This window comes from Heteronotia binoei, chromosome 1, assembly GCF_032191835.1.
Source record: "Heteronotia binoei isolate CCM8104 ecotype False Entrance Well chromosome 1, APGP_CSIRO_Hbin_v1, whole genome shotgun sequence".
Taxonomy (NCBI): domain Eukaryota; kingdom Metazoa; phylum Chordata; class Lepidosauria; order Squamata; family Gekkonidae; genus Heteronotia; species Heteronotia binoei.
Window position 1 is genome coordinate 221,809,356 of NC_083223.1, and position 24,893 is coordinate 221,834,248.

The 24,893-nt window shown below is 47.5% G+C and overlaps 1 protein-coding gene across 1 annotated transcript; it reads left to right on the forward strand.

The window, feature by feature from the left end:
- The first annotated feature begins 1,153 nt into the window (after nucleotides 1–1,153).
- On the forward strand, nucleotides 1,154–24,893 carry CUL7 (cullin 7). Its single transcript, XM_060248016.1, has 29 exons — nucleotides 1,154–1,843; nucleotides 3,837–3,991; nucleotides 5,113–5,619; nucleotides 5,910–6,045; nucleotides 7,272–7,462; nucleotides 8,010–8,370; nucleotides 9,096–9,288; nucleotides 9,974–10,178; nucleotides 12,555–12,748; nucleotides 13,285–13,493; nucleotides 13,802–14,027; nucleotides 15,166–15,271; nucleotides 16,463–16,690; nucleotides 16,964–17,054; nucleotides 17,161–17,332; nucleotides 17,817–17,922; nucleotides 18,786–18,881; nucleotides 19,149–19,324; nucleotides 19,654–19,787; nucleotides 19,868–20,053; nucleotides 20,421–20,536; nucleotides 21,178–21,360; nucleotides 21,627–21,784; nucleotides 22,057–22,291; nucleotides 22,431–22,602; nucleotides 23,325–23,470; nucleotides 23,971–24,076; nucleotides 24,290–24,486; nucleotides 24,572–24,893. The coding sequence occupies exons 1-29, from the start codon at nucleotides 1,261–1,263 to the stop codon at nucleotides 24,854–24,856; spliced, it is 5,853 nt and encodes a 1,950-aa protein (XP_060103999.1). The 5' UTR covers nucleotides 1,154–1,260; the 3' UTR covers nucleotides 24,857–24,893.

Consider the following 24,893-nt stretch of genomic DNA (forward strand, 5'->3'; position numbering starts at 1 on the left):
TGCTGCGCGTTGTAACAGTTTCTATTTACTGGCCCCTTGCCCATAACTGAAGCGGCCCCGTGGCGCAGAGTGGTAAAGCAGTAGTACTGTGGTCTGAACTCTCCGCTCACGACCTGAGTTCGATTCCAGCAGAAGCTGGATTCAGGTAGCCAGCCCAAGGTTGACTCAGCCTTCCATCCTTCTGAGGTCATTAAAATGAGTACCCAGCTTGCTGGGGGGAAAGTAACGGCAAACCACCCTGTAAAAAGTCTGCCATGAAAACGTTGTGAAAGCAACATCACTCCAGAGCTGGAAAGAACTGGTGCTTGCACAGGGGACCTTTCCTTTTTCCTTTCCTGCCCATAACTACTTGTAGTTGGGTTGTTTGGCATTTGCAACTGAATTTTGTGTGATGCTGCACATTCCATATGCTTCAGAAAGATTTTCAGTAGGATCTGGTGGAGTCTGTAGCTCAGGGATTCCTAACCCTCTTGACCTTGCAAGCAGCTTTGGAATCCTGAGGCAGAGTCAACCATTTGCCTCACAAGAGGCAAAGCAAACCACAAATGCCAGGGAGTGAGGTTATGCCTAACTCTAATAGTAACATCTCAGTTTGACATGATGCCTTTTAAAACAAACTTATTGTTTAAATTATTTTCTTTTATACACATCTTCAGTCATGTAGTATGCTGTCACACTAGTGCTATGGTAGCAGATGGTTAAAAATCTGTACAGCCAATCAGATTTCCAGTGGCTGATTAGAAGTCCTGCTGAGCAAAAGCACCACCTGACCGCACCCACTTTCTAGAAAGACTTTGTGGGCACCAGGAAAGGAGTCAGCAGCACCATAGTGCCAGTGTTAAGGAACCTTGCAGAAGCTCTCTTATGGCCTTATTCTGGAGCACAGTGTTCTGACTAGCAATATATTTCTAGAAAGTAGGGATGTGAACGCTGTTAGAATTGTCTAAATTAGAAATCAGGACATGTTCTTAAAATGTGTTGACCCTTGTGGGGTTCTTGAAGGGGCAACGTACACAAGAAGATGCATAGCTGAGATTGATATGGATAGATGGGATGATCTAGCACATTTTCCAAATGTGCCCCCTCCCAAGTCAGATGTTGCCTACAGTAACCTTTGCATACAATAGTTGTTCCAGAACAACACGTCGGTATTTTGCCGCAGAGGACTCCCTACTCCGAAGTTCACACAGTTATCTGAGGCGAAATAATTGCAGTGGCTTGACTTGACTTTTCTCTGCACCAGCAGATGTGTCTCCTGTCATGGTAAGTGAGAGGCAAAATGGCAGTGTGCTAGTGCATCTCGGACTCAAGCTGCAGGCCTATCCTGAGGAGTTAATCCGGCAGCGCCATGGTCAAAATGGATATACTGAATACCTGATTCGCTGGAATGTCCTCAGCTTGGAGGATGGTACAGGAAGCAGTACTGGTGCCTCTTCTGCAGAGGACAAAACAGAGAATGTCCTGATGTGGATGTCAGCAGATGATGCTTATGCAAACTGTCCCACACTACTTGGTACAAGAAAGTGCAAAGAGGAGCAGAAGGGGAAAGTATCATTCCCTCCTGATGTCCCACTGGATGATGCCTCTTTTTTGGATATGAAGGCTGATGTGAGGAAGCTGGTGCTGCGGGCTACTGAACAGATGGTCAGCACTACAGTCCCTCAGCCCTCCATCCTCAATACCATCCATGTGCTCAGTTCCTATGCCAGTATTGGCTCACTGACAGGTGTCTTTAAAGAGTCGGGTGCCTTGGATCTGCTAATGAAGATGCTGTGCAATGAGGAGAAGCAAATCCGCCACAGTGCTGGCAAGATGCTGAGGGCTTTGGCTTCACATGATGCAGGTGAGATACATCAAAGGGTATGAGCAGAGTTGTTCATTTTTGGGAATTGTGATAAAGTTCCTATCAAAAACTTCATAACCATCTCTAGTGTTTTAGTAAAACCTAAATGGTTGGACTATCAAGGCAATTTGAGGTTCACTACAAGAAGTCCATTTACATCTGATAAATCAATTTCAAAGTCCCTCAGGAAGTGTTTCAGTTGGTAGCCATGCTGGTCTGCAGCAGCAGAACAGTTAGATTCAAGTCTAGTAGCACCTTAGAGATCAGCAAGAGCTTCCAGGTATAAGTTTTTAGGAGTCAAAACTCTCTTTGCCAGAGACAAGTGTTAGAGTTGCCAGAATTAGAAATTGGGGCATGTTTTTAAAATGTACTGGCCCTCATGAGATTATTTGAAGGGACAATACGTATCAGAAGGTGCAGAGGCTGAATTGTACACCAGAAGGTACCGAGCCCAAAGTGGTATACCAGAAAAGAGGAAAGTTAATAATTTCGCTTCACCATCCTCGAAATATCTAATTGAATGGGACAAGGGTAAAAATGGGTGTTTGCTGCAAAGCAATCAGGACAAACACAGTGCATCATCTAAATTTAATCTCCACTATGGTTAATATAAGAACTGTTACATTTTTGTTGTCTCATAACCTTTTAAGGGTTATGCTGTTTGGTGTAAGAGACAGTTCTAATCTCTGGCTTCTGTGTTGGCTGTTGAAGCTGCCATTATTCTTATCCTCTTCCCAGGAGGCCAAAGGTACAATCTAATCCTAGTTCCACCTAGAACCCAGTCAGATTTGCAGAGCATTCTATACAGGCTGCAGATAAAGGGTCTCAAGACCTAAAACATCTTGGTGTCTCCTCTCCCCCCTTTTAAAACATCCTGCCTATTGAAAATTTTGGGAGAATTTGAAAGCTCACTCTTTTGTTTCATTTTGATTGATCGTAATAAAATATATTTAACTGATTTTGTTTTTGGATTTTACTTTGGATCATTGCAGTAATTTGTGCAATGTTAATTCTTAAATTTATAATTTGGTTTCCTTTGTTGTTGTTCAGTCGCACAGTTGAGTCCCATGGACAAAGTCACACCAGGCCCTCCTGTCTTCCACCATCCTCCGAAGTCTGCTCAAATTTGTGATAGTTACGTCAGTAATGCTGTCCATCTCATCTTTTGCCGTCCCCTTCTTTTCTTCTTTTGCCTTCTGTCTTTGCCATCCCCTTCTTCTTTTGCCTTCTGTCTAGGTTTCCTTATACATATACAAAATCAAAACACAGCTAAAAGCCATCTCAGGCAGGACAATGTTATAATGTAGCAAATGGCTTGCAAATGTACAAGACAATGCAGGAAGAGGAAGGTGGTATGCACAGAAACCAGTGTAATAGACTACAATCTCATTCCTTTATATATAAAAAAACTTCCTGAGCTGTTCCATTATATTCCAGTTCTAATCTCTTTTTAAAAAGCCCTCCTGAACATTTCTATTGTGCACATTCTGCAAAATGACAGAAATTCACATGAGGAGGCCTTCCGATCCTCCTCATGTGAATTGGCAGCTGCCAGTCTTACCCAGTTGGCTTGTAGGCGTGAGGTTTCATCATTAAAATAATCATTGAGCCCCTTTCTGTAAAATCCTACCCTGAATCATTTCAATTTATGGCCTGGCATGTCACATGTTTGCATGTGACTTCCATTCTGCCATGATTCACAGGCCTGAAAGTATGGATGCACATGAAGCTGTCTTAAAGCAAGTGAGACCATTGGTCTCTCAAGGTCTATCTTGTATGCTCTGACTGGCAGTGGCTGTCCAGGGTCTCAAGCTGTCCAGGGTCTTTCATATTACCTACTGCCTCGTGCTTTTTAACTGGAGATGGCAGGGATTGAACCTGGGACCTTCATACAAAGCTGGTGCTCTGCTGCTGAGCATTGACTCTTCCCTGATTGTACAGGGTATGGTAGCATGAGAGAAGGAAAACATGATGTTAACTTTTCTGGTTCTAGGTAGCCGAGCCTATGTTCTCTTGTCCCTGAGCCAGCAGGATGGCATTGAAGAGCACATGGATTTTGACAGTTGCTACACTCTCCTTGAGCTGTTTGCAGAGACAACATCCTCAGAAGAACACTGTACATCCTTTGAAGGGATCCAGCTTCCTCAGGTATTAACTGATAGTTCTGCAGAGAAGCATGAAACTCCTTTTTGAATAGCTGTAACTGAATAATGACTTGAAAATATTCCTGCGTAGATGTCAGAACAAGCTACATTTGTTCGTAATGGGCATAAGCTTCATTTACTGTTGGGATCATGCTCTTCTTTTCTCATTTATCTCCTCAAATGATGTGCTGGGATTTGAGAATTCAGTCTTCAATTAATCCCAATTGCCAAGAAAGGAACAAAGATGTTGGGGTGCCTATGTTCTGACATCACAACAAGCTGGAATTGTTAGAGACTTCAGTCTTCAATCTTGACACACTGGGAGAGGGAAAGGGAGTCCAAAAATTAATCAGGTTTATGCCCATCACAATCCAACTCCAGTTCATTCACAATGCTTCTGAGAGGCAGATGAGATGATTGTGGAGAGACTGAGAGCACCATATAGGGAAGGCTAGGTAAGGGAGCCCCCAGGGTTGCATTTATATTCTGCGTTTATATTGGTATTAAGCCACTTCTGTAATGATTGAAAGGTCTGATAGTTTCAGCCCTCGGTTTTCTAGCTGGAGCCTCTACCTACTACTGGTGATTTCTGATTACTACAGCAGGAATGTCTAAGTAGGGTTTCCTTGTTCCTTTGCTTTTCTGCTTGTGGTTGATAATGTCCAACGGCCATCACAAGCATGACAAACAAAGGGTGTGCAGTAAAAGAAAGTGATGATAGTGCCAGCAACTTGAAGAAAAAGTGCCCTGCCTTTTAAAAGACTTAATAGGATGTTATTTACCAGGTGGTATTATTTACCTTTGTGCCATGAAACGCTTCTGTTGCTTGTTTCCACACATATGAAACCTCTTTGAAAGGGGCAAGACATTTTTTCTGCAGGCTGCTGGCAGCCCTAATATTGGTGAAGTGGGTGAGCGAAAGCAGCTTGCGATTGCAGTGTGGAAAATGAATGTAATATGAAAATTACTCAACACGCATATAAAGAAAAATCAATCATATACCATACAAGGATTGTAAATGTGTTTGTTGTGAACAGGGCTATGGGACAGGTGATTCAGAGCAGAGGATAGGATGGGAAGCAATATTTTTTGACTATTTTGGCTAGTATTTTTTATCTGTTTCAGATTCCAGGGAAACTGCTCTTTTCTCTAGTCAAGCGGTATCTGTGTGTCACCTCCCTCATGGGCAAGCTGAACATCACCACAGAGCCAGGAGGGGACGATATAGACTCTGTGCCTTCCCTTTCAAATTGTAGGGGACAGAAGAGAATGCAATGTGAGTTTGACTTCAGCATGGCCATGGGCCATCTCATTTCAGAGTTGGTGCAGGTGATGGGCTGGGACTATAACCAGGAGCACAAAGAAAGGCGACCTCGAGTTGCTCAGTCTATCTTCCAGCTCCAGGTTCTTCCCACCTATGCCACCATCCAGTCAGCTACACACCTGCCCCAGAAAGAGATCAGTACCTTCAAGACTCGCTCTGCCTTTCCGAGTTGCAGTGGCTATGCGGAATATATGAAAGAAAAGCTGGTGCGTGGTATGCGTGTGCGCATGTTGGAAGACTATGAAAAAGTCTGCGCGGGAGATGAGGGCGAGTTCCTTCACAGCAATAATGGCACCCCACCTGTTCAGGTACTACTGAGTTCAGGACAGAGTTGGACTGGGAGATGCCAGGCTCTGGCAGCCAGGGGATGGTTGGCACTGAGATTCAAGTCTTGGGAAGTTTGTTTAGTTTCTGAAGCTCTAGTAATGCACCTGTGCTTGCATCTGCTCTGTGAAGTAGAGAATCATTCCTGAATCCAGAGGAATGTTTAGGGGTGGAGACCAAGTAATATATGGAATGTTTTTAGGATAGATCACCTTTTCTTGCTAACTGGAAAAATAAGTTTTGTAATTCTTTATATTTGGCTCCACTTTAATAGGTTCACTGGGAGTCTCTGGGCTATACATATTGGGTTCATTGGCACATGATTGAGATTATTGATGCATCGGATCAGGCAGAGCTGAAGGCCCAGGAGAAAGTGTCCAGCCTTACAAAGACTCTGAGGAAGGATATAGGTAAGGCAGTCCTGGTGTGTCAGCTGCATATTGCTTTAAACTGCAAAGGCAAGTTTAGGCTCCTTGCTCCATTTCCTACCTTTTGCTTCGTTTACGATGCTCATTTCTTTCCTATGGGCTGGTTTCAGCTTGCTCTTTCTCCAGTTTGCTATTGAAAGCTGGTCATGTGTTCAGGAGTTTTGTCTTTGCCTGATTCTGAGAGACTAAAAGCGCAGAGCTGATGTGCTTTTGAAGAGCAGAAGGAGCCGATACTTCTGTTACATTATTATTTTATCTGTGTTGGCCATACAAACAAAAAACACTTCACAGAAATTCAGGTGCTCACATCCTTTTCCAATTAGGACATGTGAACACCTATAAAGAGAACCTACTTCTGTCTTGATAAACCATGAAGAATTCATTCCAGTTCAGGAGAAGGCTAGAGGCTGTATCTATGCCTGGAGATGTCCTTCTCCTTCTGCAAGTGATATATGATTGCTCTATGCACAACCAGTATGGCACTTAAGACTGACCCCATATCTGACTACAGAATGTTCTGGGAAGCAGCCCTTTTGTGTGTGATGTGAGGGATAGTTTCACTGACTGTGCTTTACAGACTAGTATAGCACAATGGCTAAGGGCATGAGTTGCTAGCTGAGAGTTTTGGGTTCAAAGTCCTCGAGCAAATGCGGTAACTTACAAAAGCTGCTTTGTCTAAGCCTCAATGAAAATAATAATACTGGCCTAATAGACATTGTAAGGATTATTGAGGTTATGTATATGAAGCACTTGGAAACTAAAAAAATACAGAATTATTCTCCCCCCCCCTTTTTGTGTGCTAAATTTTCATTATTTCTTTGCCTGTCCCCTTTGGTTGTGTATTAACTGAGAGTGGAATAGGATCTGGAAGCTTTGAATCCCCCTCTCTGGCATGGAAGCTTGCTGGGTGACCCTGGGCCAGTCATACACTCTCAGCCTAATCTGCCTCACAGGGTTGTTTGTGAGGATAAAACAAAGGAGATGAAAATAGTGGAAGCAACTTTGGGTCCCCATAGGAGAAAAAGGCGAGATATAAGCTAAATATATGAATTATACAGAATTAAAGCTGTGACAGTGGTCAAAAAATAGCCTTCTCTCCCCTTCTTCTGGATCAGACTGTATTGCGAGAGGCTCCTGCTTGGATACCAGCACTGAAAATTCTGCCTCTTGAGAAGTCCTAAAGCTCCTCTCTGTGATTTTGTGCCTAGCTTCAGTTAACCCCACATTGTACCATAAGCCACTTTTGAGGCTGTGCTCCCTGCCATACCTGACAGATTGGACGAGCGAGAAGTTTGGGACTCTGCACAGGGCCGAATGGTGGGAGCTTCTCTTCTTCATTAAGAAAGTAGAGCCTCAGAAGCAACAGGAAATTATTCGGTTCATCCAGCAGAACCAGAAGGTAAAGAGCTGGAAAGAATTAACAGTGGGGGAATAATTTTGACGCATGAATAAACCTATGCTTCTGTGCTACTGTGGTTCTACTATTGCAGTTAATCACAGATCAATGACAGAGAGAAAGAGAAAGACCGTCCTTGAACTTCCACCCCCCCATCTGTTCAAAATTGCCTTGCCTGCATTTTTTCCATAAGAAGAAGCCATTTTATAGATTCAAGGGGAGACGGCAGCTCCCTTCGATAACACCACCAGCAGCTTCTGGGGAGTGGCAGTGCAAGAACTGTCTCAGTTAGTGCATATTCTGTTTCTGGCTGGCTGTGAGTTATCAAATGCTGATTCAGTTCACTTCTTATTTTAACTGTTAATGTACTTATGTTTTACCTAACTGCTATTTTATATGTCGTAATCCACCCTGAGCACGTTAATAAGGAGGGCGGGATATAAATCAGCTTAAATAAATAAAATCTGTGGACTTTTGGTTTGGGTGTGTTTGGCCCAAGTCTATTATCTGCAGTGAGGCCTACATCCATGAACTCTGTTTATGCTTTCAGCTGTCAGAGCTAAATGAAGAAGGCCTGATCCAGCTGTCTGTGTCAGCAGAGCTGGCCCAGAAAGTGCTGCAGCTTCTGAGTCAGCAGTCCCCAGGATGCACCAAACGTGGCCTGCAATGTTCCCATGTCTATCTCAAGTACGGCTTCAGCAAGGGACAGGCAGATCAGAACTGGCAAAATGGGAGTAAGACTCCTGGGGCGTCTGGTGCCATGGCGTCCCAAAAGCCAAAGGAATCATCCTCTGCAGAAGAAGCTCTCCCAGTTCCATCTACGGTGAAGAAAACAGACACACAACTGAATGAGGAGCTTTTCAAACTGGAAGAACTTCCCTTCCCAGAAACGCTGGATGAGAAGGCCAAAGGTGAGTGCCAGCCTGACTTTCCTTACATAACATACTTAAGAACGTAAGAGTCCTACTGGATCAGAGCAGTGGTCAAGCTTCTCCAGCTTCCTGTTTCACCCAGTAGACAACTGGTTGCCCTGGAGGGGTCATCAAACAAGCCATAGTGGCCAAGCCACTGATGCTGCCTGATAGAACTAGTGTTCAGCAGTTTACCCACTCTGCAAATGAAAGTTTGCTTTAGTCATTGTGTCTAGTAGCCATGAATGGATGTATCCTCTGTGGATATGTCTAATCCACTTTTAAACCTATCTATATGGTTGTAGCCTTGCAGACTTTTCTGCACCTGCATGAAATTGTGGAATACACACAGCACTAACCGTAAATAAACAGGCAGAGAAGAAGAACAAAAGTGCATGTGCAGCAATCCCTCTCTCTTTCGGCTTGACTTCGCGAACGAAGATTTAAGAAAGGTGCAGTAGTCCACGTCTGCTGCAGGCTCGCTGGTGGCAATCCCTACTCCCTTACTATATCCCCTTCAGATGCACATTGTTACCCTAATCAGTTGATGATCAGCAGGAGTATGGAGAAAAAAATAGAAGATCAAAGGGATAGAAGGACAAAGGGATGGGGTGCTGGGAAAAGGACAGAAGGACAAAAGGGTATGGGCTGCTGGGAAAGAGCAGGCTGAGGGTCGGGATGCACTGGCAAAACTGGACCATGTGTTGATAGATCCTGTTGGTCAGCTTTCTTCAGTGTGAAAATGGGAGGGAAGAAGAGCACTTTGGAGCAGCTGGCAGAGGTCGTGGAGGTGATTCAGAAGTCCAGTTGTGGCGTGTTGCTGAAGGTGGCTGGTCTCAGATTCATCACTGAGATCTTAGAAGAGGAGCCTGGGCAACAGAAACAGCTCATCAAAGCAGAGAATGAACTTGCCATCAGGTCAGTCCCTTGGTGTTTTCTAGGTTTTCTGCTTGAAACAGGTGCTTGGGAGGATCTTTCCCATGTCTCTGCTTTGTTGGAGACCAAGCCAGGAATTTCCCCCTGTTTTTTACTGCACTGCATAGGAAAAGCAAGCAAACGGTGCAGCAGACTTCTGATGTAGAGATGGTGTTTGAAAAGCAGCTTCCATTGTTCTCCTCTCCAATGTTCCCTCTAAGCTGCAGAGTCTTGTGAGCAAAACTTCTACTTTGTGAGCTACTGGCATTAAAGTTGTGAGCTACTGCATAAATTAGTGGGGTCATCCTTCCTGAGCTAAGACAAAAATGTGTGAGCTGGAGGTTAAAAATCTGTGAGCTGGCTCACGTTAACTCAGAGGGAACACTGCTTCTCTCCTCTGTTTCGCCCTCATGACAATCCTGTGAGGTAGGTTGGACAGAGTGTGTGTGTCTAGCCCAAGGTTACCCAGAAAGCTTCCATGGCAGAGTGGGGATTCGAACCTGGCTCACTCAGATCCTAGTCCGACACTGTAACCACTACACCACACTGGCTCACTGTTAATCTCTTTGATTAACAGCCAGATACTTAACTGAAATTTACTGTAAGTTTACTGGAGGTTGGATCTTGGCTCAGAACTGTTTCCTAAGGGTCAGGCTCCCTGATGACTGGTCCCTCTTACCACCCGCAGGGAGAAAACAATCAAGATGCTGGTGGAGCTGCTGGACTGCAGAGTGCAGAAACTGCTGATAGTGTTGGTGCTGCGGGTGCTGTATGTGCTGCTGGCCAAATATGACTGGCGGATATTCTTTGCCACCAAAGGCGGGTTGCAGGCCATGCTACGCTGCATGCTGGAGTACCCCATATCAGCGCTGGTGCAGCAAACCAGTCTGGTAGTAAGTCTGGATGCAGAGCTTAGAGTTTGGGGCAGGAGGTAGGGAAGGAAGGAAATTTGTGTTGATGTGCTTTGGAAGCCCAGAGGAGTGGGGTTGAGCAATGAATCTGTGGGAGGAGGCAGTTGGTCTGTTGTAGGAAGTGATACATAACTATATCCAGTCAGGAAAGGGGCATCATGGAATAGAAAGTGAATGATGCTGGATCTAGAATCTCACAGAATAAGTGGGAATTGGGTGAAGCATCACATTCTGTGCTTGATTTTGGGTCAAAAGAGGGTAGTTGTGAAAGGCTCAGTGTTGCAGAGAGGACTTTTTGGTTCTAGCCTTTAAGTAGATGCTTTTGTTTCTGAACAGTCAAAAAATTCCCGTTATTTGAACAGTGAAAACAAAGGCTCCCTTTTTTTTTTCCTGTGGGGGAAATGGGCTTGCAAACACTCCTGCCTAATTTGGGAGTGAGAAAGTTACACAGCCATCCCAGATCTCTTGTCCAGTGAGGCTTCTCTTTCTTCACACCGTAGTTTAATCACTCAGGGCACTTTTGCTATCAGCAGCTAACCAGGTTTCCTTATAGTGTTCCAGCCTGAAAGTCAGTGGTCAGGCACCACCTGCTGCTTGCCTATTCAAGGCTCCCCTCCATGTTTGCATTACCATCTCCTTTCTCTCTAGCTACTGTAGGGACCAACACACTAAACTGAGTACATTAGAGCAGGGGTCCCCAAACACCAGGCTGTGGACCAGTACTGATCCGTGGCCTATTAGCAACCAGGCCACGGAGCGAGGCAGAGGTGCTGCACCACCCCCACCCAGGACCCAAGTGTATGAAAGAGGCAGCATGGCCTTGCTCCAAGGTAGGGAGGCAGCCTGGGAGTGAGGCAGAGCAGCCCTTCCACCCCTTTCGCCCGCCCAGGACCTGGGTGAACAAAAGGGGCAGCATGGCCTCACTCTGAGGCAGGGGAAGCAGCCTCGGAGTGAAGCACACTGCCTCTTTCATCCACCTGAGTCCCAGGGTGGTGGAAGGGGCAGCACTGCTGCGACCTTACCCTTCATTTATAGACCTCTGCCGATCAGCTGATTGGTGAGGTCTTTAAATGGGATAGGGAGGCAGATTGGTCTTCTGCCGCCAGGCCACCTAGCAGGGAGGTGGCAGAAACAGCCCCATTCCCCCCCCCCCATTTAAAGACCCCCATGGGGGACTGGGGCTTGGCATGGGGGGGCAGCCTGGGGTGACAAAAACCTCAGCACCAGCCCCTCCACCAGTCTATGGAAAAACTGTCTTCCACCAGTCCTTGGTGCCAAAAAGGTTGGGAGCCACTACACTAGAGGGAGAAGGGTTAAGCTGCTACCCCCAGTCTTTCCTTAGGTGGGGCTATAGCTGCCTATTCTCCTGGCTAGGGTTATCTGCATTTCTGTAGCAATGCCCAGCTCGGAGGTGCCCCTTCCAAATGGTTTCTCCACTTTCCTCCTGCTTCCCCCTCCCCCACTTACTCTGCTAGAGGCAACTGCTGTTCTTCCAGGCTTGTAGTGGTGGCAGAATTTCTTTCTGTCACTTGGTGCCTCAGGCACCTTTTTAAAATTCATTATGTATGGGATAGAGAGAAAGGACTGAAATAACTTTCTCTCTCTCTCAAATATTAGAACTTGAGGTCATCTGATAAAGTTGATGGGCAGTAAATTCACGATGGAGAAAAGGACATACTTCTTTATACCATGTGGAATTTTCTGCCAGAGGATGTTGTGATGCTCACAGGAATAGACAGCTTTAAAAGGGGATTAGACATATTAATGGAGCTTAGGTCTACCAGTGACTACTAGTCATGGTGACTAAAGGGAACTTCCGTATTCAAAGGTGCTAATCCTCTGGATCTCAGGGCCAGGAAGCAACATCAGGGGAAGGCCACTTGGCCTTTGTGCCCTTTTGTTGAATCTCCAGAGTAACTGGTTGGTTACTGTGTGAGACAGGATGCTGGACTAGTTGGACCATGGGTCTGATCCATCAGGGCTCTTTGTACTTAAGTGCTGCACTTTGGTACACACTTCAGGGCATGTTGTCCTTTGAGTTCATGAAATTATAAACATATATTTCATGGGACCCCAACAAAGGTTCTTTCTGCCTTCTTCTCAGTGTCATGAATGGTTACTGCCACAAGGCTGGCACAGCCACTGCTGACTGCGGCAAGTGTGGTGGATGTTGTCTCCTTTGAAACCAAAAACATGAACGCATGAATAAAACATGAATAAAACCAAAAACATGAATGCATGTACATCATGAAGACAAATGAAGAATAGTTTTGAAAAGGAAAACAAAATAGTGGGGGAACTGAGAATCTGTAACAGTTTTTTTCTCCCTGCCACTGAACTGCTGTCTTTGACTGCAAGGTGCTGAAGGTACTGTTGGGTGTCGGAAACTGTGAGCTACCAGGTGCCAGTGGGAAGGCCTGCCCTCTGAACCACTCTGAGGCCCAGATGATGCGGGAGATCTTTGCCAGCATTGGCTCTGCTTCCAGCAAAGACTCTGACAACTTGCTTTGTGCCATCCCTGCTGCTGTTCAGAAGATGTTGGATACATCTGGGTAAGAGCAAATGGTTAACCTGGCTAGGTAGAGGAGGATTGATCTATGATGCTAAGGAGAGCCCACACAATCAGTCATGTTTCCATCAAGCTTCTGGGGTGAGGGATCCATGCAGGAACCCTGGCTTGCTTCACCATCTTCTCAGTTCTCCTTCCTCCTTTTCAGAGAGAAAATGTGATGGGTTCCTTGTGTGCCACTACACGAATGCAGCTGGCTAGTGATGTTGGCCCCTTGAACTGTTCGAACTGTTCCTCTTCTGTTCATTCTTCCTCCTGCCCAAAAGAATGGCAATTGCACATGAGACCAGACACCCTATATCACCCTATATCCCTGCTGGAATGGCCTTGGGTTAAGCCATTAGCTCTGGCAGAGGTTGTCCTTGACAGGGCAGCTGCTGTGAGAGCCCTCTCAGCCCCACCCCCCTCACAGGGTGTCTGTTGTGGGGGGAGAAGATATAGGAGATTGTAAGCCGCTCTGAGTCTCTGATTCAGAGAGAAGGGCAGGGTATAAATCTGCAGTTCTTCTTCTTTCCATAGGGCTTCTTCAGCCGTCCAGAATGGGCTCTTGGTGTTGAACATGCTGATCAACAATCACAAGGGCCTGGCAGAGCAACTGGGAAACTCTGACCTCCACTCAGTCTTGCAAAACTGCTGCCGCTCAGGCCAGAGCTCCAATGAGATGCTGGCTCGAATAGTGCTCAACCGCCTGGCTAAGCACAAACTGCCCCGGAGCCAGGAGAACGCAGGTAGGGAGTTCCCCAGCCTTACTTGTCTCATCCTGCTTGTACTGCCAGCAGGATCACATTTGAACTATTATTTGCTGGTGGCATGAAGACAGTTGTGTACAACCAACCGGTATCCACTCTCTCTCTCATTGTTGCCCTTCTTATTGTTACTTGTGGTTGATTCTGCTGTCTTTTCAGTTGGGTGACCTGCGTGTTGCTGCCTTGCAGGGTGGTTTTCAGGGATTTCAGAACTGGATGAGGATTCTGAAAACAAGCAAGAAACTTTTATTGCGGTAAAATTCTTCCAAACATTTTCTCTCCACAACCAGACTCTGCAGCCTTCATCAAGCTCAAGGAGACTGAAATTGCAAAACTGCTGAGCAGCCTGCATGAGAGCAGCATCTCCAGGGAGATGGTGGTGGTGCTGGAGCGCTGTCTGCATGGCATGGGTGCCTGCCCTGAAGAAAGCAATTATGAATTTTTCACGGAGGTGTTGCTTCTCAGAGACTTGGCCCAAGTGGCATCTGAGAAAGATGTAATGCTGGGAGCACTAAAGTAAGTTTTGTGTAGCTCAGTAGTAGAACAGGTGTGTTGTATGCATGAAGTCCTAGGTTTAGCTTTCTGTTAGGCTGAGAATCCCCAAAGCACTGTCGTCAACAAAGGTGACCAGTACTAACATGGATGGATTGTAAAGGCATCGAGATGATGTATAAAGATCCTCGTGTCACATGAAACTGCATTATACTTAAGCAGACAATTGTCCATCTGTGTATTGTAATACCCCTCTATATAAAACTATAATGTGGCCTCATTTGGAGTTCTGTGTACAGTTCTGGTCACCGTATCTCCAAAAGGACATTGCAAAGCTGGAAAAAGTACCGATGAGGGCAATGAAGATGATTAGGGTGTTGGAGCAGCACCTTTCCTATGAGGAAAGGCTGAAGGGTCTGGGACTTTTCACTTAAGAAACAACTAAAAGGGGACATGATGGAGGTTTATAAAATTATGCGTGGGGTGGAAAGAGCTGACAATTTTTTCTTCCTCTGCCGAAATACTAGAACTTGAGGGCATCCAATGAAACTAATGGTCAGTAGGTTCAGGATGGACAAAAGGAAATTACTGCTTTACACAGAGAGTGAGTAAAATGTGGAATTTGCTGTCAGAGGATGTAGTGATGGTCACAGGAATAAACAGCTTTAAAAGAGGGTCAGGTTGATTCATGGAGGATGTCTGTCAGTGGCTACTATGGTGACTGAGGGGAACCTCCACAGTCAGAGGCAGTAAACAGCTGAATTCCAGTGCCAGGACGCAGCCCGTCCAGAGGAACTGGTTGGCCACTGTATGAGACAGGATGCTGGACTGGATGAATCATTGGTCTGATCCAGCAGGGCTCTTCTTATGTTCTTAAGGTCAGTATTGTGTGTTCTGACTGGCAGCAGCTTTCTAGGGTCTCAGGCTGAGGTCTTTGACACCACCTTCTACCTGATCCTTTTAGCTGTATATGTCAGTGACTGAGCTTGGGAATTTCTGCATGCCAAGAGGATGATCTGCCATTTGGCCATGGTTGCTCTTGATAGGTCTGGAGATTCCATTTTGTGAAGAACTGAATTTCCCTGAGCTGTTTTCATTGTTGTATCTGTTTTCAGACTTTCCTTCATGCTTTCATCTTCTAACACACTTTTTCTTGGCACAGGCTTTTAGGCAACTGTTTGGATAGTCCATGGTGGGATAAAGTGCCCTGGCATGAATGCATCGAGCCATGTTTGTCTTCCATGAGTGCCCACATAAATGACAGACAGGTAGGGAGGAGGTCTGAGGGGGAACCAATAGCCACCTCAGAGTAACTAGCCCCATTGGATACCATTATATGTAGTTGCAATTCCATGGAGTTCACAGGCCAGAATATTATTGACTACAAAAGAAAGACACTTGGACTTTGCACATTATCAGCAAATTTTTGCATGACACAAGGCAATATTTGTTTCTTGTTTTCCCTGACAAACGCAGACATGTGGCTACTCTGTGTCTCTGGTAGCTGTGTTGTGTGATAGTGCTTAAGCAGGCTATATTGTAGTAGGAAGTACCTGCTTTGCACACAAAAGATCCCAGATCTTGTCTCTGGCATCTTTGATTAAAATGCTCCTCTTGACTGTTTTGAGGAGCCTCTGCTTGACAGAGTAGACCAGGGGCGTCGAACTCATTTGTTATGAGGGCCGGATCTGACATGAATGAGACCTTGAGGGGCCAGGCCATGTCGGGTTGAGCCGAGCCATGTTGGGTCAGGCCACATGTGTACCTGTTTAAGATTAGGTAGCAAAGAAATTTTATAAAGAACACAGACAAACACAAATATATATTTTTAAAAAACTTAAAACATGCTTAAAACGTTAGCACTCATTGGACTTAAAGGTGCTTTCTTTGCATTTCTACCATGGTGTTCAGGGAACTGAGCAAAGGAAGCTCTGGCTCTTTCCTTTGTTCCCCAGGGGACCAGAAGGGGGAGGAGCCTCAGCCAATAGAAGGAAGAGAGGTTTGGCTCAGTAGCTCTTCTTTGCAATTGAGCAAGCCTGGCAAAGCAAGCTGTTATGCAGAAGGAAGCAATAGAGAGGGAGAAGGAAACAAATGAGAGTCAGTTGCTCAGGGGCCTGATTCGGCCTCCAAACTGCATGTTTGACACCCTTGGAGTAGACTGTACTGACTTAAGTAGCCTAACAGTAGAAGGCAGTTTCTCATGTTGATATAAATTTGGAATATAAAATTCATTTCTCAGAATCTTTCTCCTCCCCATTTGCTCTTTAGATTAACAATTTCTTGCCTGTATTATTGTGACCCCAACATAAATGCAGACAGGCCTATTCTGAGAAAGAAAAAAACACTGGAAAAGAGGGGCAGAGAGAGAGAAAGAGATGTGATTTGCTTAAAAAAAAAGTCCCTCGAACTGTTGTTCCTCCTCACCTAAGTGAAAAATGCCACCTCTCCTTTGCTGACAGATTGCTCAGGGGTTCATCAGCTTCCTCTACTGCCTCGTTACCCTGGACAAAGATTGTGCCGTCATGTTGTGCTGTCTGGGTGCTAAGGAAGCCTTGACTAAAGTCCTGGAGAAACACAGCTCCAATGTGCTGCTGGGGATGAAACTGAGGGACCTGGTGATCAGCTGTGAGAAATATGCCAGCCTGTATAAGAAGATGACATCCAGTATCTTAGCTGGCTGCATCCAGGTAAATGTGATGCCCTTTGTCAGGTCTGGTTTGGGACAACAGGCCAAGTGGCCAGAGCTGCCTGCAGGAGGGGACATGAAATGCTGAGCTGAGACATGAGCTGCATCCAGAGGGGATCAGACCAAATGAACAGAGGTAGCAAGAAGCCAGTGGCATAGAAACAGGCTCCCCATCCACTCTCAGGTCTGCTTTCATTTTATTAAACTGGTCCTGTCTTGTTTAGGGCCATTTTTGATACCTTTGGCTCTGTTCCCTGCCCTCCCTTGCTCACAGATAGCTATGGATCAGATAGAAGAACACAGGCGGAGCCATCAGCCTATCACCATCCCACTCTTTGACAAATTCCTGGGTAACCTTTGTGAAGGTGAGTGTCCTTTTAGGGTTTGGAGGTCATGGTGACTTGTTCTTTTAGTATGCCCCCCCCTTCACTTGCCAAGCTCAGGTCCTTTTGTAGCTTCTCCCTTGCTTAGGCTGCAGCTCGGAGATAAAGGAGGACAAGTGTTGGGAGAGAGTGGAAGTTTCCTCCAACCCCCACCAGGCCAGCAAGTTGGTGGACAGAAACCCCCAAACCTACTGGGAATCAAATGGCAGCACCAGCTCCCACTACATTAATGTCTATTTGCATCGTGGAGTCATAGTCCAGTGAGTGGATTAGCAAGGGGCTCTGGGTAGATTTGGGAGTTGGGTGTGATAAGTGAAGGGTACCCTAGGCAACGGTAATATGTGGGGTTATGGGCTGTGTCCCCCAAAGGTAGTCATTGTGCTGCTCCTGTTTTGTAATGTCTGTTTTTATCGTATTATTTTAAACTACTCTCTTGTTTTATTGTAAGCTGCCCTGAGCCCGCTTGTGGGATAGGGCAGGATATAAATCCAAAAACTGAATTAAATTAAATTCATTCTTTTCTGGAATATCCAGCTCTGGGAGGTCTTTCAACTGGGTTTTCTTGGATGTGTCATTTTGGGACCAAGAGAAACACAGCAGCAGTGTAGAGCGAGCTTTCTTGTTGAGCCCAGGGGTGTTGGTTCTAAAGAAACAAGCCAATCATGCCTTCCTGTTCTGAGAAGTTGTCAGACTTTCAGCAAGTCTGGCTCTAAATCTAAAGTCCGCTGTTCTCTCCTCATATAGGAAGATGTCTTTGTTGGTGGCCAGTGAGGATTCCAGCTACATGCCAGCCCGCATTATGGTCATGGGAGGGGAGAGCGCCTCTAGTATCAGCACCAAGCTCAATATGGTCAGTGCTGTGGCCTGTCTCCATGCCCAGAAATTGCAGAGCACAATGCTTATTAGCATGCCTTGCCTTATGGTGAGGGATGTTGCACATTGTTATACTAATTTTCCTTCCTCGGGTGGCTCTGTGAACCTCTGCCTGCTGTTGGAATGTTGTTAGTCTTTGAGATTTCTCCTCCTTTTGACATCCACTCACCCTCATGTGGAAATTCTGGAAGAAGCCTGCAGTGTTCAGCAGGCACAAAAGCAGCTGGAATCAGTTAACAGCAAATGCCTCTGTGTGCTTCGTGGATTAGAGAATCTCACCTTGTTGAGAAACACAGAACTGCACAAACACGGCATCTTTACTCCATTTTTTTCAGATGCAGCTTTGGGAAACGAATGGGTGAAGTACTGAACTGAGCAAATGCTTCTCAATCCACAGAAAAAAATATGGTGACTGTAGATTGCCTTGCATATTCCAAGGCCTTCACACCTTTAATTTAGGATTTACATCTCTGTGCTGTGTTCAGCTGATGATGTAAAGGTTATTGCAGCATGCTTGAAAGACTTCTTTTTCCAAGACTGATAAAGCTTTGGAGTCTGTAGAGCTGCATGCTGGGCATTCTGTTTTCCACCTGCTTTAGCTTCCTGTGGCCTCTTCTATATCAGAGCAGTTGACATCTGGGGGGAGGAGACTTCTTGTGAACCTGTTCCTTAAGGGTCAGTTGCACAGCCTTGCCTCCTCTACTGAAGGGATGCTTTTACTCTGCACTGATGAGATACGTTGTGCACCACTCTGAGACCAATTTTGAGAAATGGGAGGGATAGAAATAAAAGTTGCTGCTGCTGTTAGAGGTGGTGATTATTGTGCCTCTCTCCCAACAGGTGAATGTCCCACCAACAGCTAGCAGAGTGACCCTCTTGGAGAACATGAGTTGCTTCTGGCCAGTCATACAGATTAAGATCAAGCGCTGTCAGCAGGTAGGAGTTAAAGCAGTTAGAAGGGAAGGACCCTGGATCTGCTTATCTTTGGCTGTCAGTAGTCCTGGCAGCAGTGCTGGCTCATGTAAGATGGGCCAGGCTAACCCGATCTTGTCAAATCTCAGAAACTAAGCAGTGTTGAGCATAGTTTGTATTTGGAAGTCCAGGGCAAGGAATAGCAAACCACCTCTGAATGTTTCTTGAAAGTTAAGTTAGCATGTTACTTGAGGGCATGCTACACTCACAAGGGCCCTGTCTTCTCTGCAGGGTGGGATTGACACCCGTGTGCGTGGCATTGAGGTGCTGGGCCCCAAGCCCACTTTCTGGCCAATCTTCAAGGAGCAGCTGTGCCGGCGCACGTTCCTCTTCTACACCACCAAAGCCCACACCTGGTGCCAGGAAATCGCAGAAGACCGGAGGCAGCTGCTGCAGCTCTTCAACAGGTGGTGTCCTCGTCCTTCCTCTGGGGCTGCAGATCAGGGAGGTGGCCTGAGAGCCTCATGCGTAGGGGGCAGGGGGGTGGGGTCTTGCCTGGGGGTCTCGGGATGAATAGGAAGGGCTTAGCAGCCCTGCATGTGTGGGTACTCCCTGTTCAGGTGGCAACTTCCAGCACCCACTCTCTTGTCAGTCGTCATCTGCCATTGTCCTAAGCATCCGTACCCTACATGGGCTGCTGTAAGAGCCCCATTTGGTCCAAAGGCACCCAGAGCCAGGGCTTCTCCAGGCTTCTATTCACAGTAATGGCTCACACAGCACTTCCTTGGCATTGCAGGCTGAACAGTGCTCTGCACCATGAACAAGACTTTGCCGATCGCTTCCTTCCTGATGATGAGGCTGCTCAGGCCCTGGGCAAGACCTGCTGGGATGCTCTAATCACCCCCTTGGTGCAGAGTATCACCTCTCCAGGTACCAGCTCTTCTTCCTGGCAAGACCCCTTGGCTACCACGGTGGCCCTTTGTTGACACATGTTTCTCCTGCCCTTCTAGACCCCAGTGGCATCAGCCCCCTGTCATGGCTTCTGAGCCAATATCTGGAGAACTTGAAGGCAGCCGCAAGGGCCAAGAAACAAGCCGCCATTTTCAACTCTCGCGTGCGGCGACTGAGCCACCTGCTGGTGCACGTGGACTCCAGTAGCCCTGAGACTGAGGAGCTGAAGGCCCCTGTAAAATCCAGTGAGTGCCGTCCTGTTGGGCACCAGAAAAGATGGGTCGTCCCTGCTGAGCGGAAGATGGGAGGGTGGCAAGGTGGGAGCCGTTGAAGGCATGTTTAGCTGGGAGGGAGGGATGGGTCTCCTTGCCCACATCTTGTTCCCAGGCTGCAGGATTAACAGGAAGGCAGAAGAAGGAAGATTTTGTGGGGGTGGGTTGGTGGGTTCTGTAGGGAAGAATGGAAACGGGAGTGTGGTATGCAGTTCCAGCTGGGAGAAGGGAATTCATTTTTTTACTGAGAGCCTCTCACCAACAAGTTGGAGGTGTGTGTCAGCTGCACTGGCCAAAGGCCTTTGTTCCCTGTCCATACTCTGTAATGCCCCCTTTGCAGATGGGAAGAATGGGAAGAGCAAGGAGTCGAGTTCTGGGGCTGCCAAGCCAGTGGAGAAGAAGCCCAGCAGCACAACCGGCATCACGCAGTGCTGGAAAGGGGTGGTCCAGCAGCAGGTGAGCACAGGCAAAGTGGGAGGTGCTTCAGGGCTTTTGGGGGGAGGGGGGGGACCTCTTGCCCTGATGAAGAGATTGCTTTGTGATACAGGCTGGTGTTTCCCTAACAGGCTATCATCACCCATGAGTGCATTGTTTCTGTATTGTGTGTGTGTGTGTGTGTATTGGGAAGTTGTTGCATGTTCTTTTCCCTGCCCTGTTTAGGGGCTCAGAAACCCTGAGGCTGGAGCTCTGTGGGGAAGAGGCTTCCAGGCTCCGGTCCTGTATGATTTAACCCACTTAACATACACACAGAGAGGCACCATGAAAGGTCACCCATCTCCTTCCAAGGGCAGCAGTGTACACATGCTTACCTCACAATACAAGAAGAGAAATATAGAGGGAAATCATGGAAAAGAGGCTGTGTTGTTTGCCTGTTTCCAGAACTGCCATAAAATCGGAGTTGTTCCAGACTGGCAGTTGCCGTTTGCCCCAGCTGGGCAGGAAGGGTGTTAGGTTGCATCTGACAAAGAGAGCTGTGCTTCTCGAAAGCTGATGCTACAATAACATTTGTTAGTCTTGAAGGTGCTTCTGGACTCCTTGCTAACTTCCGAAGTGTCCTGAGGGGCTGCTAACTCCTTTGCTTCTGCCATCTTGGCCAGGTGAAGCGGTTCCTGGAATCCTCCTGGCAGGACCCTGACTTTGTGGAGCAATACTGCAACATCTACCTGCGCCTGCGCACTGCCATGGAGGAGCTTTTTGGGCAGCAGATGTGCTTCATGCTTGCCCTGCGGCAGGGCTTCTCGGGAGGGCTGCTGCAGCTCTCCTTCCTGACGGCCATGCACGTGAGTCAGGACTTTTAGCTGTTGGGAGAAGTGCCAGGCCTGGCCATTATCCTTCCCTTGTCTCCTGTGGCTTCTCTGCCTCCTCCAGGCCCCATCAGTGAGTACAGACTGGGCACGTACCCTCTCTCTCCTGGGCTTCAGGGCCCATGGAAATTGTACCAGCCCCTTCCATGGAGTTTCTCCTGCTAGTCTGGTGGGAGGAGTTCCTTCCCCAGCCCCCCTCTCCCTGGCTCATCTGGCTTCTCCTGCTCTGTGAGCCCCTCCAGGTGAGTGAGCAGTTTGCCCGTTACATCGATGTGTGGATCCAGAAGAGCTGGGCAGACTCGGGCAACGTGGAGACCCTGCAGCGCCTGCAGCGGAGCCTGGAGCCTGTTCTCTTCCTGTCCGGTCTGGAACTGACCAACACCTTTGAGCATTTCTACCGGTGAGCCTTTGAGGGAGGCAGGTGGCAAGAGGTGCAGAAAGTGGTGCTGTTGCTGCTGCTTCTGCTGGCAGTGGAGAGGAGGAAGGCAGTAGGGTGGGCATGCTTGGGGTGAAGGATAACCAGTAGAGGTTCAGCCATTGGGATTCCAGGGGGGGTGGGGGCGGTGGGAGGGGTTGGAAGGGAAAAGGTCTGTGGTCCAGGCAGGGCAAGAGGGGCCTGTGGGACTGAGCTGTGGCTGTGTGAAAGGTCTGTGGCCCTCCCTGTTTCTCCAGGTACTACCTGGGCGACCGGTTGCTGTCCCAGGGCAAGACGTGGCTGGAGAGCGCTGTGGTGGAGCACATCGGGCTCTGCTTCCCCAACCGTTTCCCCCAGCAGATGCTGAAGAACCTGAGTGAGCTGGAGGAGGAGCAGCAGCAGTTCCATCTCTTCCAGCTGCAGCAGCTGGACAAACATCTACTGGAACTGGATCAGGATGGGAAATACGAGGAGGAGGAGGAGGGGGGAGAGGTGAGCAGAGGAGGAGGGAGGGATTGTACAAAGACTCCACTGTCAGACCTCTTCCCCTGGCATGTCTCCCCGGTTCCTTGGGACCCTTCGCTTGTTTGCCAGAGCCACAGTCTGGACACTGGTTCTGTTGCTCTCCCAGGTAATGGAGGAGGAGCCAAACAGTCAGGAGGAAGAGCCGGAGGTGAAAGTGCTGGCTTTGTCTCCCCGCTGCTGGACCATCTCCCCGCTCTGCTACCTGGAGGAGCCGGCCAGATTTTTCCCACCATCTCTCAGTCAGCACTTGGGCAGGTTTGCTGACTTCTATACCCAGAGTGAGTGTGGGGCTATCCGAGTGCTGAGAGGGTGGGCAAATCAGAGATGCTCATGGTATAGGCTGTAAGCTGGAGAAGGGTCCCAAAATCAGGACGTGACCAGTACTGAACACTCTGCAGTCTTTCTGTGCCCAGATCCAGGCACAGTTTTGAAGGTCTGTCTTTTGAGAGAAGGGGCTTACTGCGGCATCTAAAGGAACCCCCCCCCCCCCCCCCCCACAAGCACACTGTTAGTGCCAGTGAAGATCCTGCTCCACTACTGCAGTATCCTGCCCCTACATAGCAGAAGAGATTGTTATTGCACTGTTAGTCTAGCCATGGAAGAGTGGCTTTCTTTTCATATTTTCACCCTACCCTTTTGGCTGTGATAAGAGCTGGTGCCTTGGTGTGCCCAGGATAGAAAGTGGCCACAAGGCAGTGGCAGAGCATGTGCAGTGTAGTGTGCCGTGCATGCAGCGAGTCCCAGTTTCAGTCCTGGTCTTTCTTGTTAAAGGAGCTTGGTTAGGTGGGAAGAGTCTCTGCCTGAGACCTGGGGGAGTTGCAGCCAGGCAGAGCAGATGGTAGGAGGTTAAAGGGACCACCAGCTTAAATGACGTATCCTTTGTGAGCTCTAGTAGAGCCAGGATTGGGAGGGCTTGAAGAACCAGGGGTGGGGGTGGGGGAGTGAGGAAGCATGATCCCACTCGTCAAATGTGCCCTGACTGAAACTTTTTCTTGTTCAGGTCAGAGCCGTTTTGGGCTGGAGCACACAAAGCCACGGCGCTTACAGTGGACATGGCTAGGCCATGCTGAGCTGCAGTACCAGGGCTGCATCCTGCACGTGTCCACCCTGCAGATGTACATCCTTCTGTGCTTCAACAGTGCTGAGGTTCTGCCTGTCTTGATACTGTCTTACTTTGCCTCTCTGGTTTTGTGTAACTTGTAGAACAGAGTACAAGCTCTCATAACCAAATCCCTGCTGATTTTGCACTGTGAAGTCCCAAGTTCTGCAACAAGATGTGGTCATACATAGGCGGTTTCCCAGTGTTAAGTCTATTCCACCTGTTCTGGTGATTTATGCAAACCTTTCATAAATTCTTGCTGTAAAACATGCAGCCTCTTGTGGAATTTGGAACTCCCCCTGCCAAGAACATGGGCATGGGGGTGGGAATTAAGGAATGGCATTGGTGCATTGACACATTGGAGATTAAGGCTGAAGTCAGAGTAGCAGAAGTCACTGCACCAAATGCCATTTTTTAACTCCCACCTCCATGTCATCTTGGGTTAGGGAGTTCCAATGTCCCTAAGGTTTCCTGTCTCCAAAGGGTCTTATACTTGCAATACTAACACCTGTTTGGTTGGGTGTTTTTTCTCTTCTGTTGATCATAGGAGGTTCTTATGGAAACATTATTACAAGCTACAGGTCTTTCCCTGACCCTCCTGGGTCATGCACTGAAACCTCTGGTGGAGAAGGAGCTCCTGACCCAGAATCAGGGTAATTATGGAGGAGAGAAAGGGAAGGTGGCATGCAGCTGGCTCTGTGGGGTAGATGGATGGGTTTTTTATAGCTACCTCTATAGAACACGGCTTCCAGGCTCTGCTGGAATAGCAGTGCACAGCACTTTCTCAGCTACATCTCCCAGAGAGAATCCAGGAATCAGGATGAGTTCTGCTATTCTCAAGCTCTCTGTTGTGGTTGTTGCGCTAGGTGTGTTGAGACTGCATGAGAAAATGCTGGCCCAGTATTCTGACCAACACTTGGCTCTGCTGCCAAAACAGACGTACTTGAATGTGATGGAGAATGAAGGTAGCACTTTGGAGAAGAGAAGGAATTTCATCTGTGGCCTGATTATTCAGATCCTCAAAGAAGAGAAGGCAATGCACATCCACAGGCTCGTGTTCAGGGTATGGAATACAAGGATTCTGTCTTTGCAGTGCAGTTCTGCTGTTAGCCACAAATGAAGTTAATTCACTCTTGTGCTCTTCTCAGGTGATACATGACTGCCAGAAATTGGACTCTGACTCGGCACCAAAGTTCTTGAGCCACTGTAGCAACAGCACAGATGTCCTGGCTTGCATTCTGCATCTGCTGAAGCAGGGCTCCATCCAGCACCAGGACAACAGGCCACAGCTCCTGGAGTACATCTCCCCAGATCTCCCACCCCCAGCATTGCCAAAGACCCAGTCTCAAGTAGCATTTCAGACCGTCCAGATCAAGAAAGTGCCCAGTGTGCCCCACGTGGAGAAGAGACACACTTTCTCTACCTTCAGGTAGAACTGGCTGCTAGCCTGCTTTTGTGGGCCTGAGAGTG

Excerpts from the sequence above, each read along its gene's own strand:
- CUL7 (XM_060248016.1), top strand. The coding sequence starts at position 1,261 with ATGGTAAGTGAGAGGCAAAATGGCAGTGTGCTAGTGCATCTCGGACTC. Across the intron at positions 12,749-13,284 it reads AAGATGTTGGATACATCTGG|GGCTTCTTCAGCCGTCCAGA; the intron begins GTAAGAGCAAAT and ends TTCTTTCCATAG. Across the intron at positions 17,055-17,160 it reads CCTGGGTAACCTTTGTGAAG|GCTGCAGCTCGGAGATAAAG; the intron begins GTGAGTGTCCTT and ends TCCCTTGCTTAG.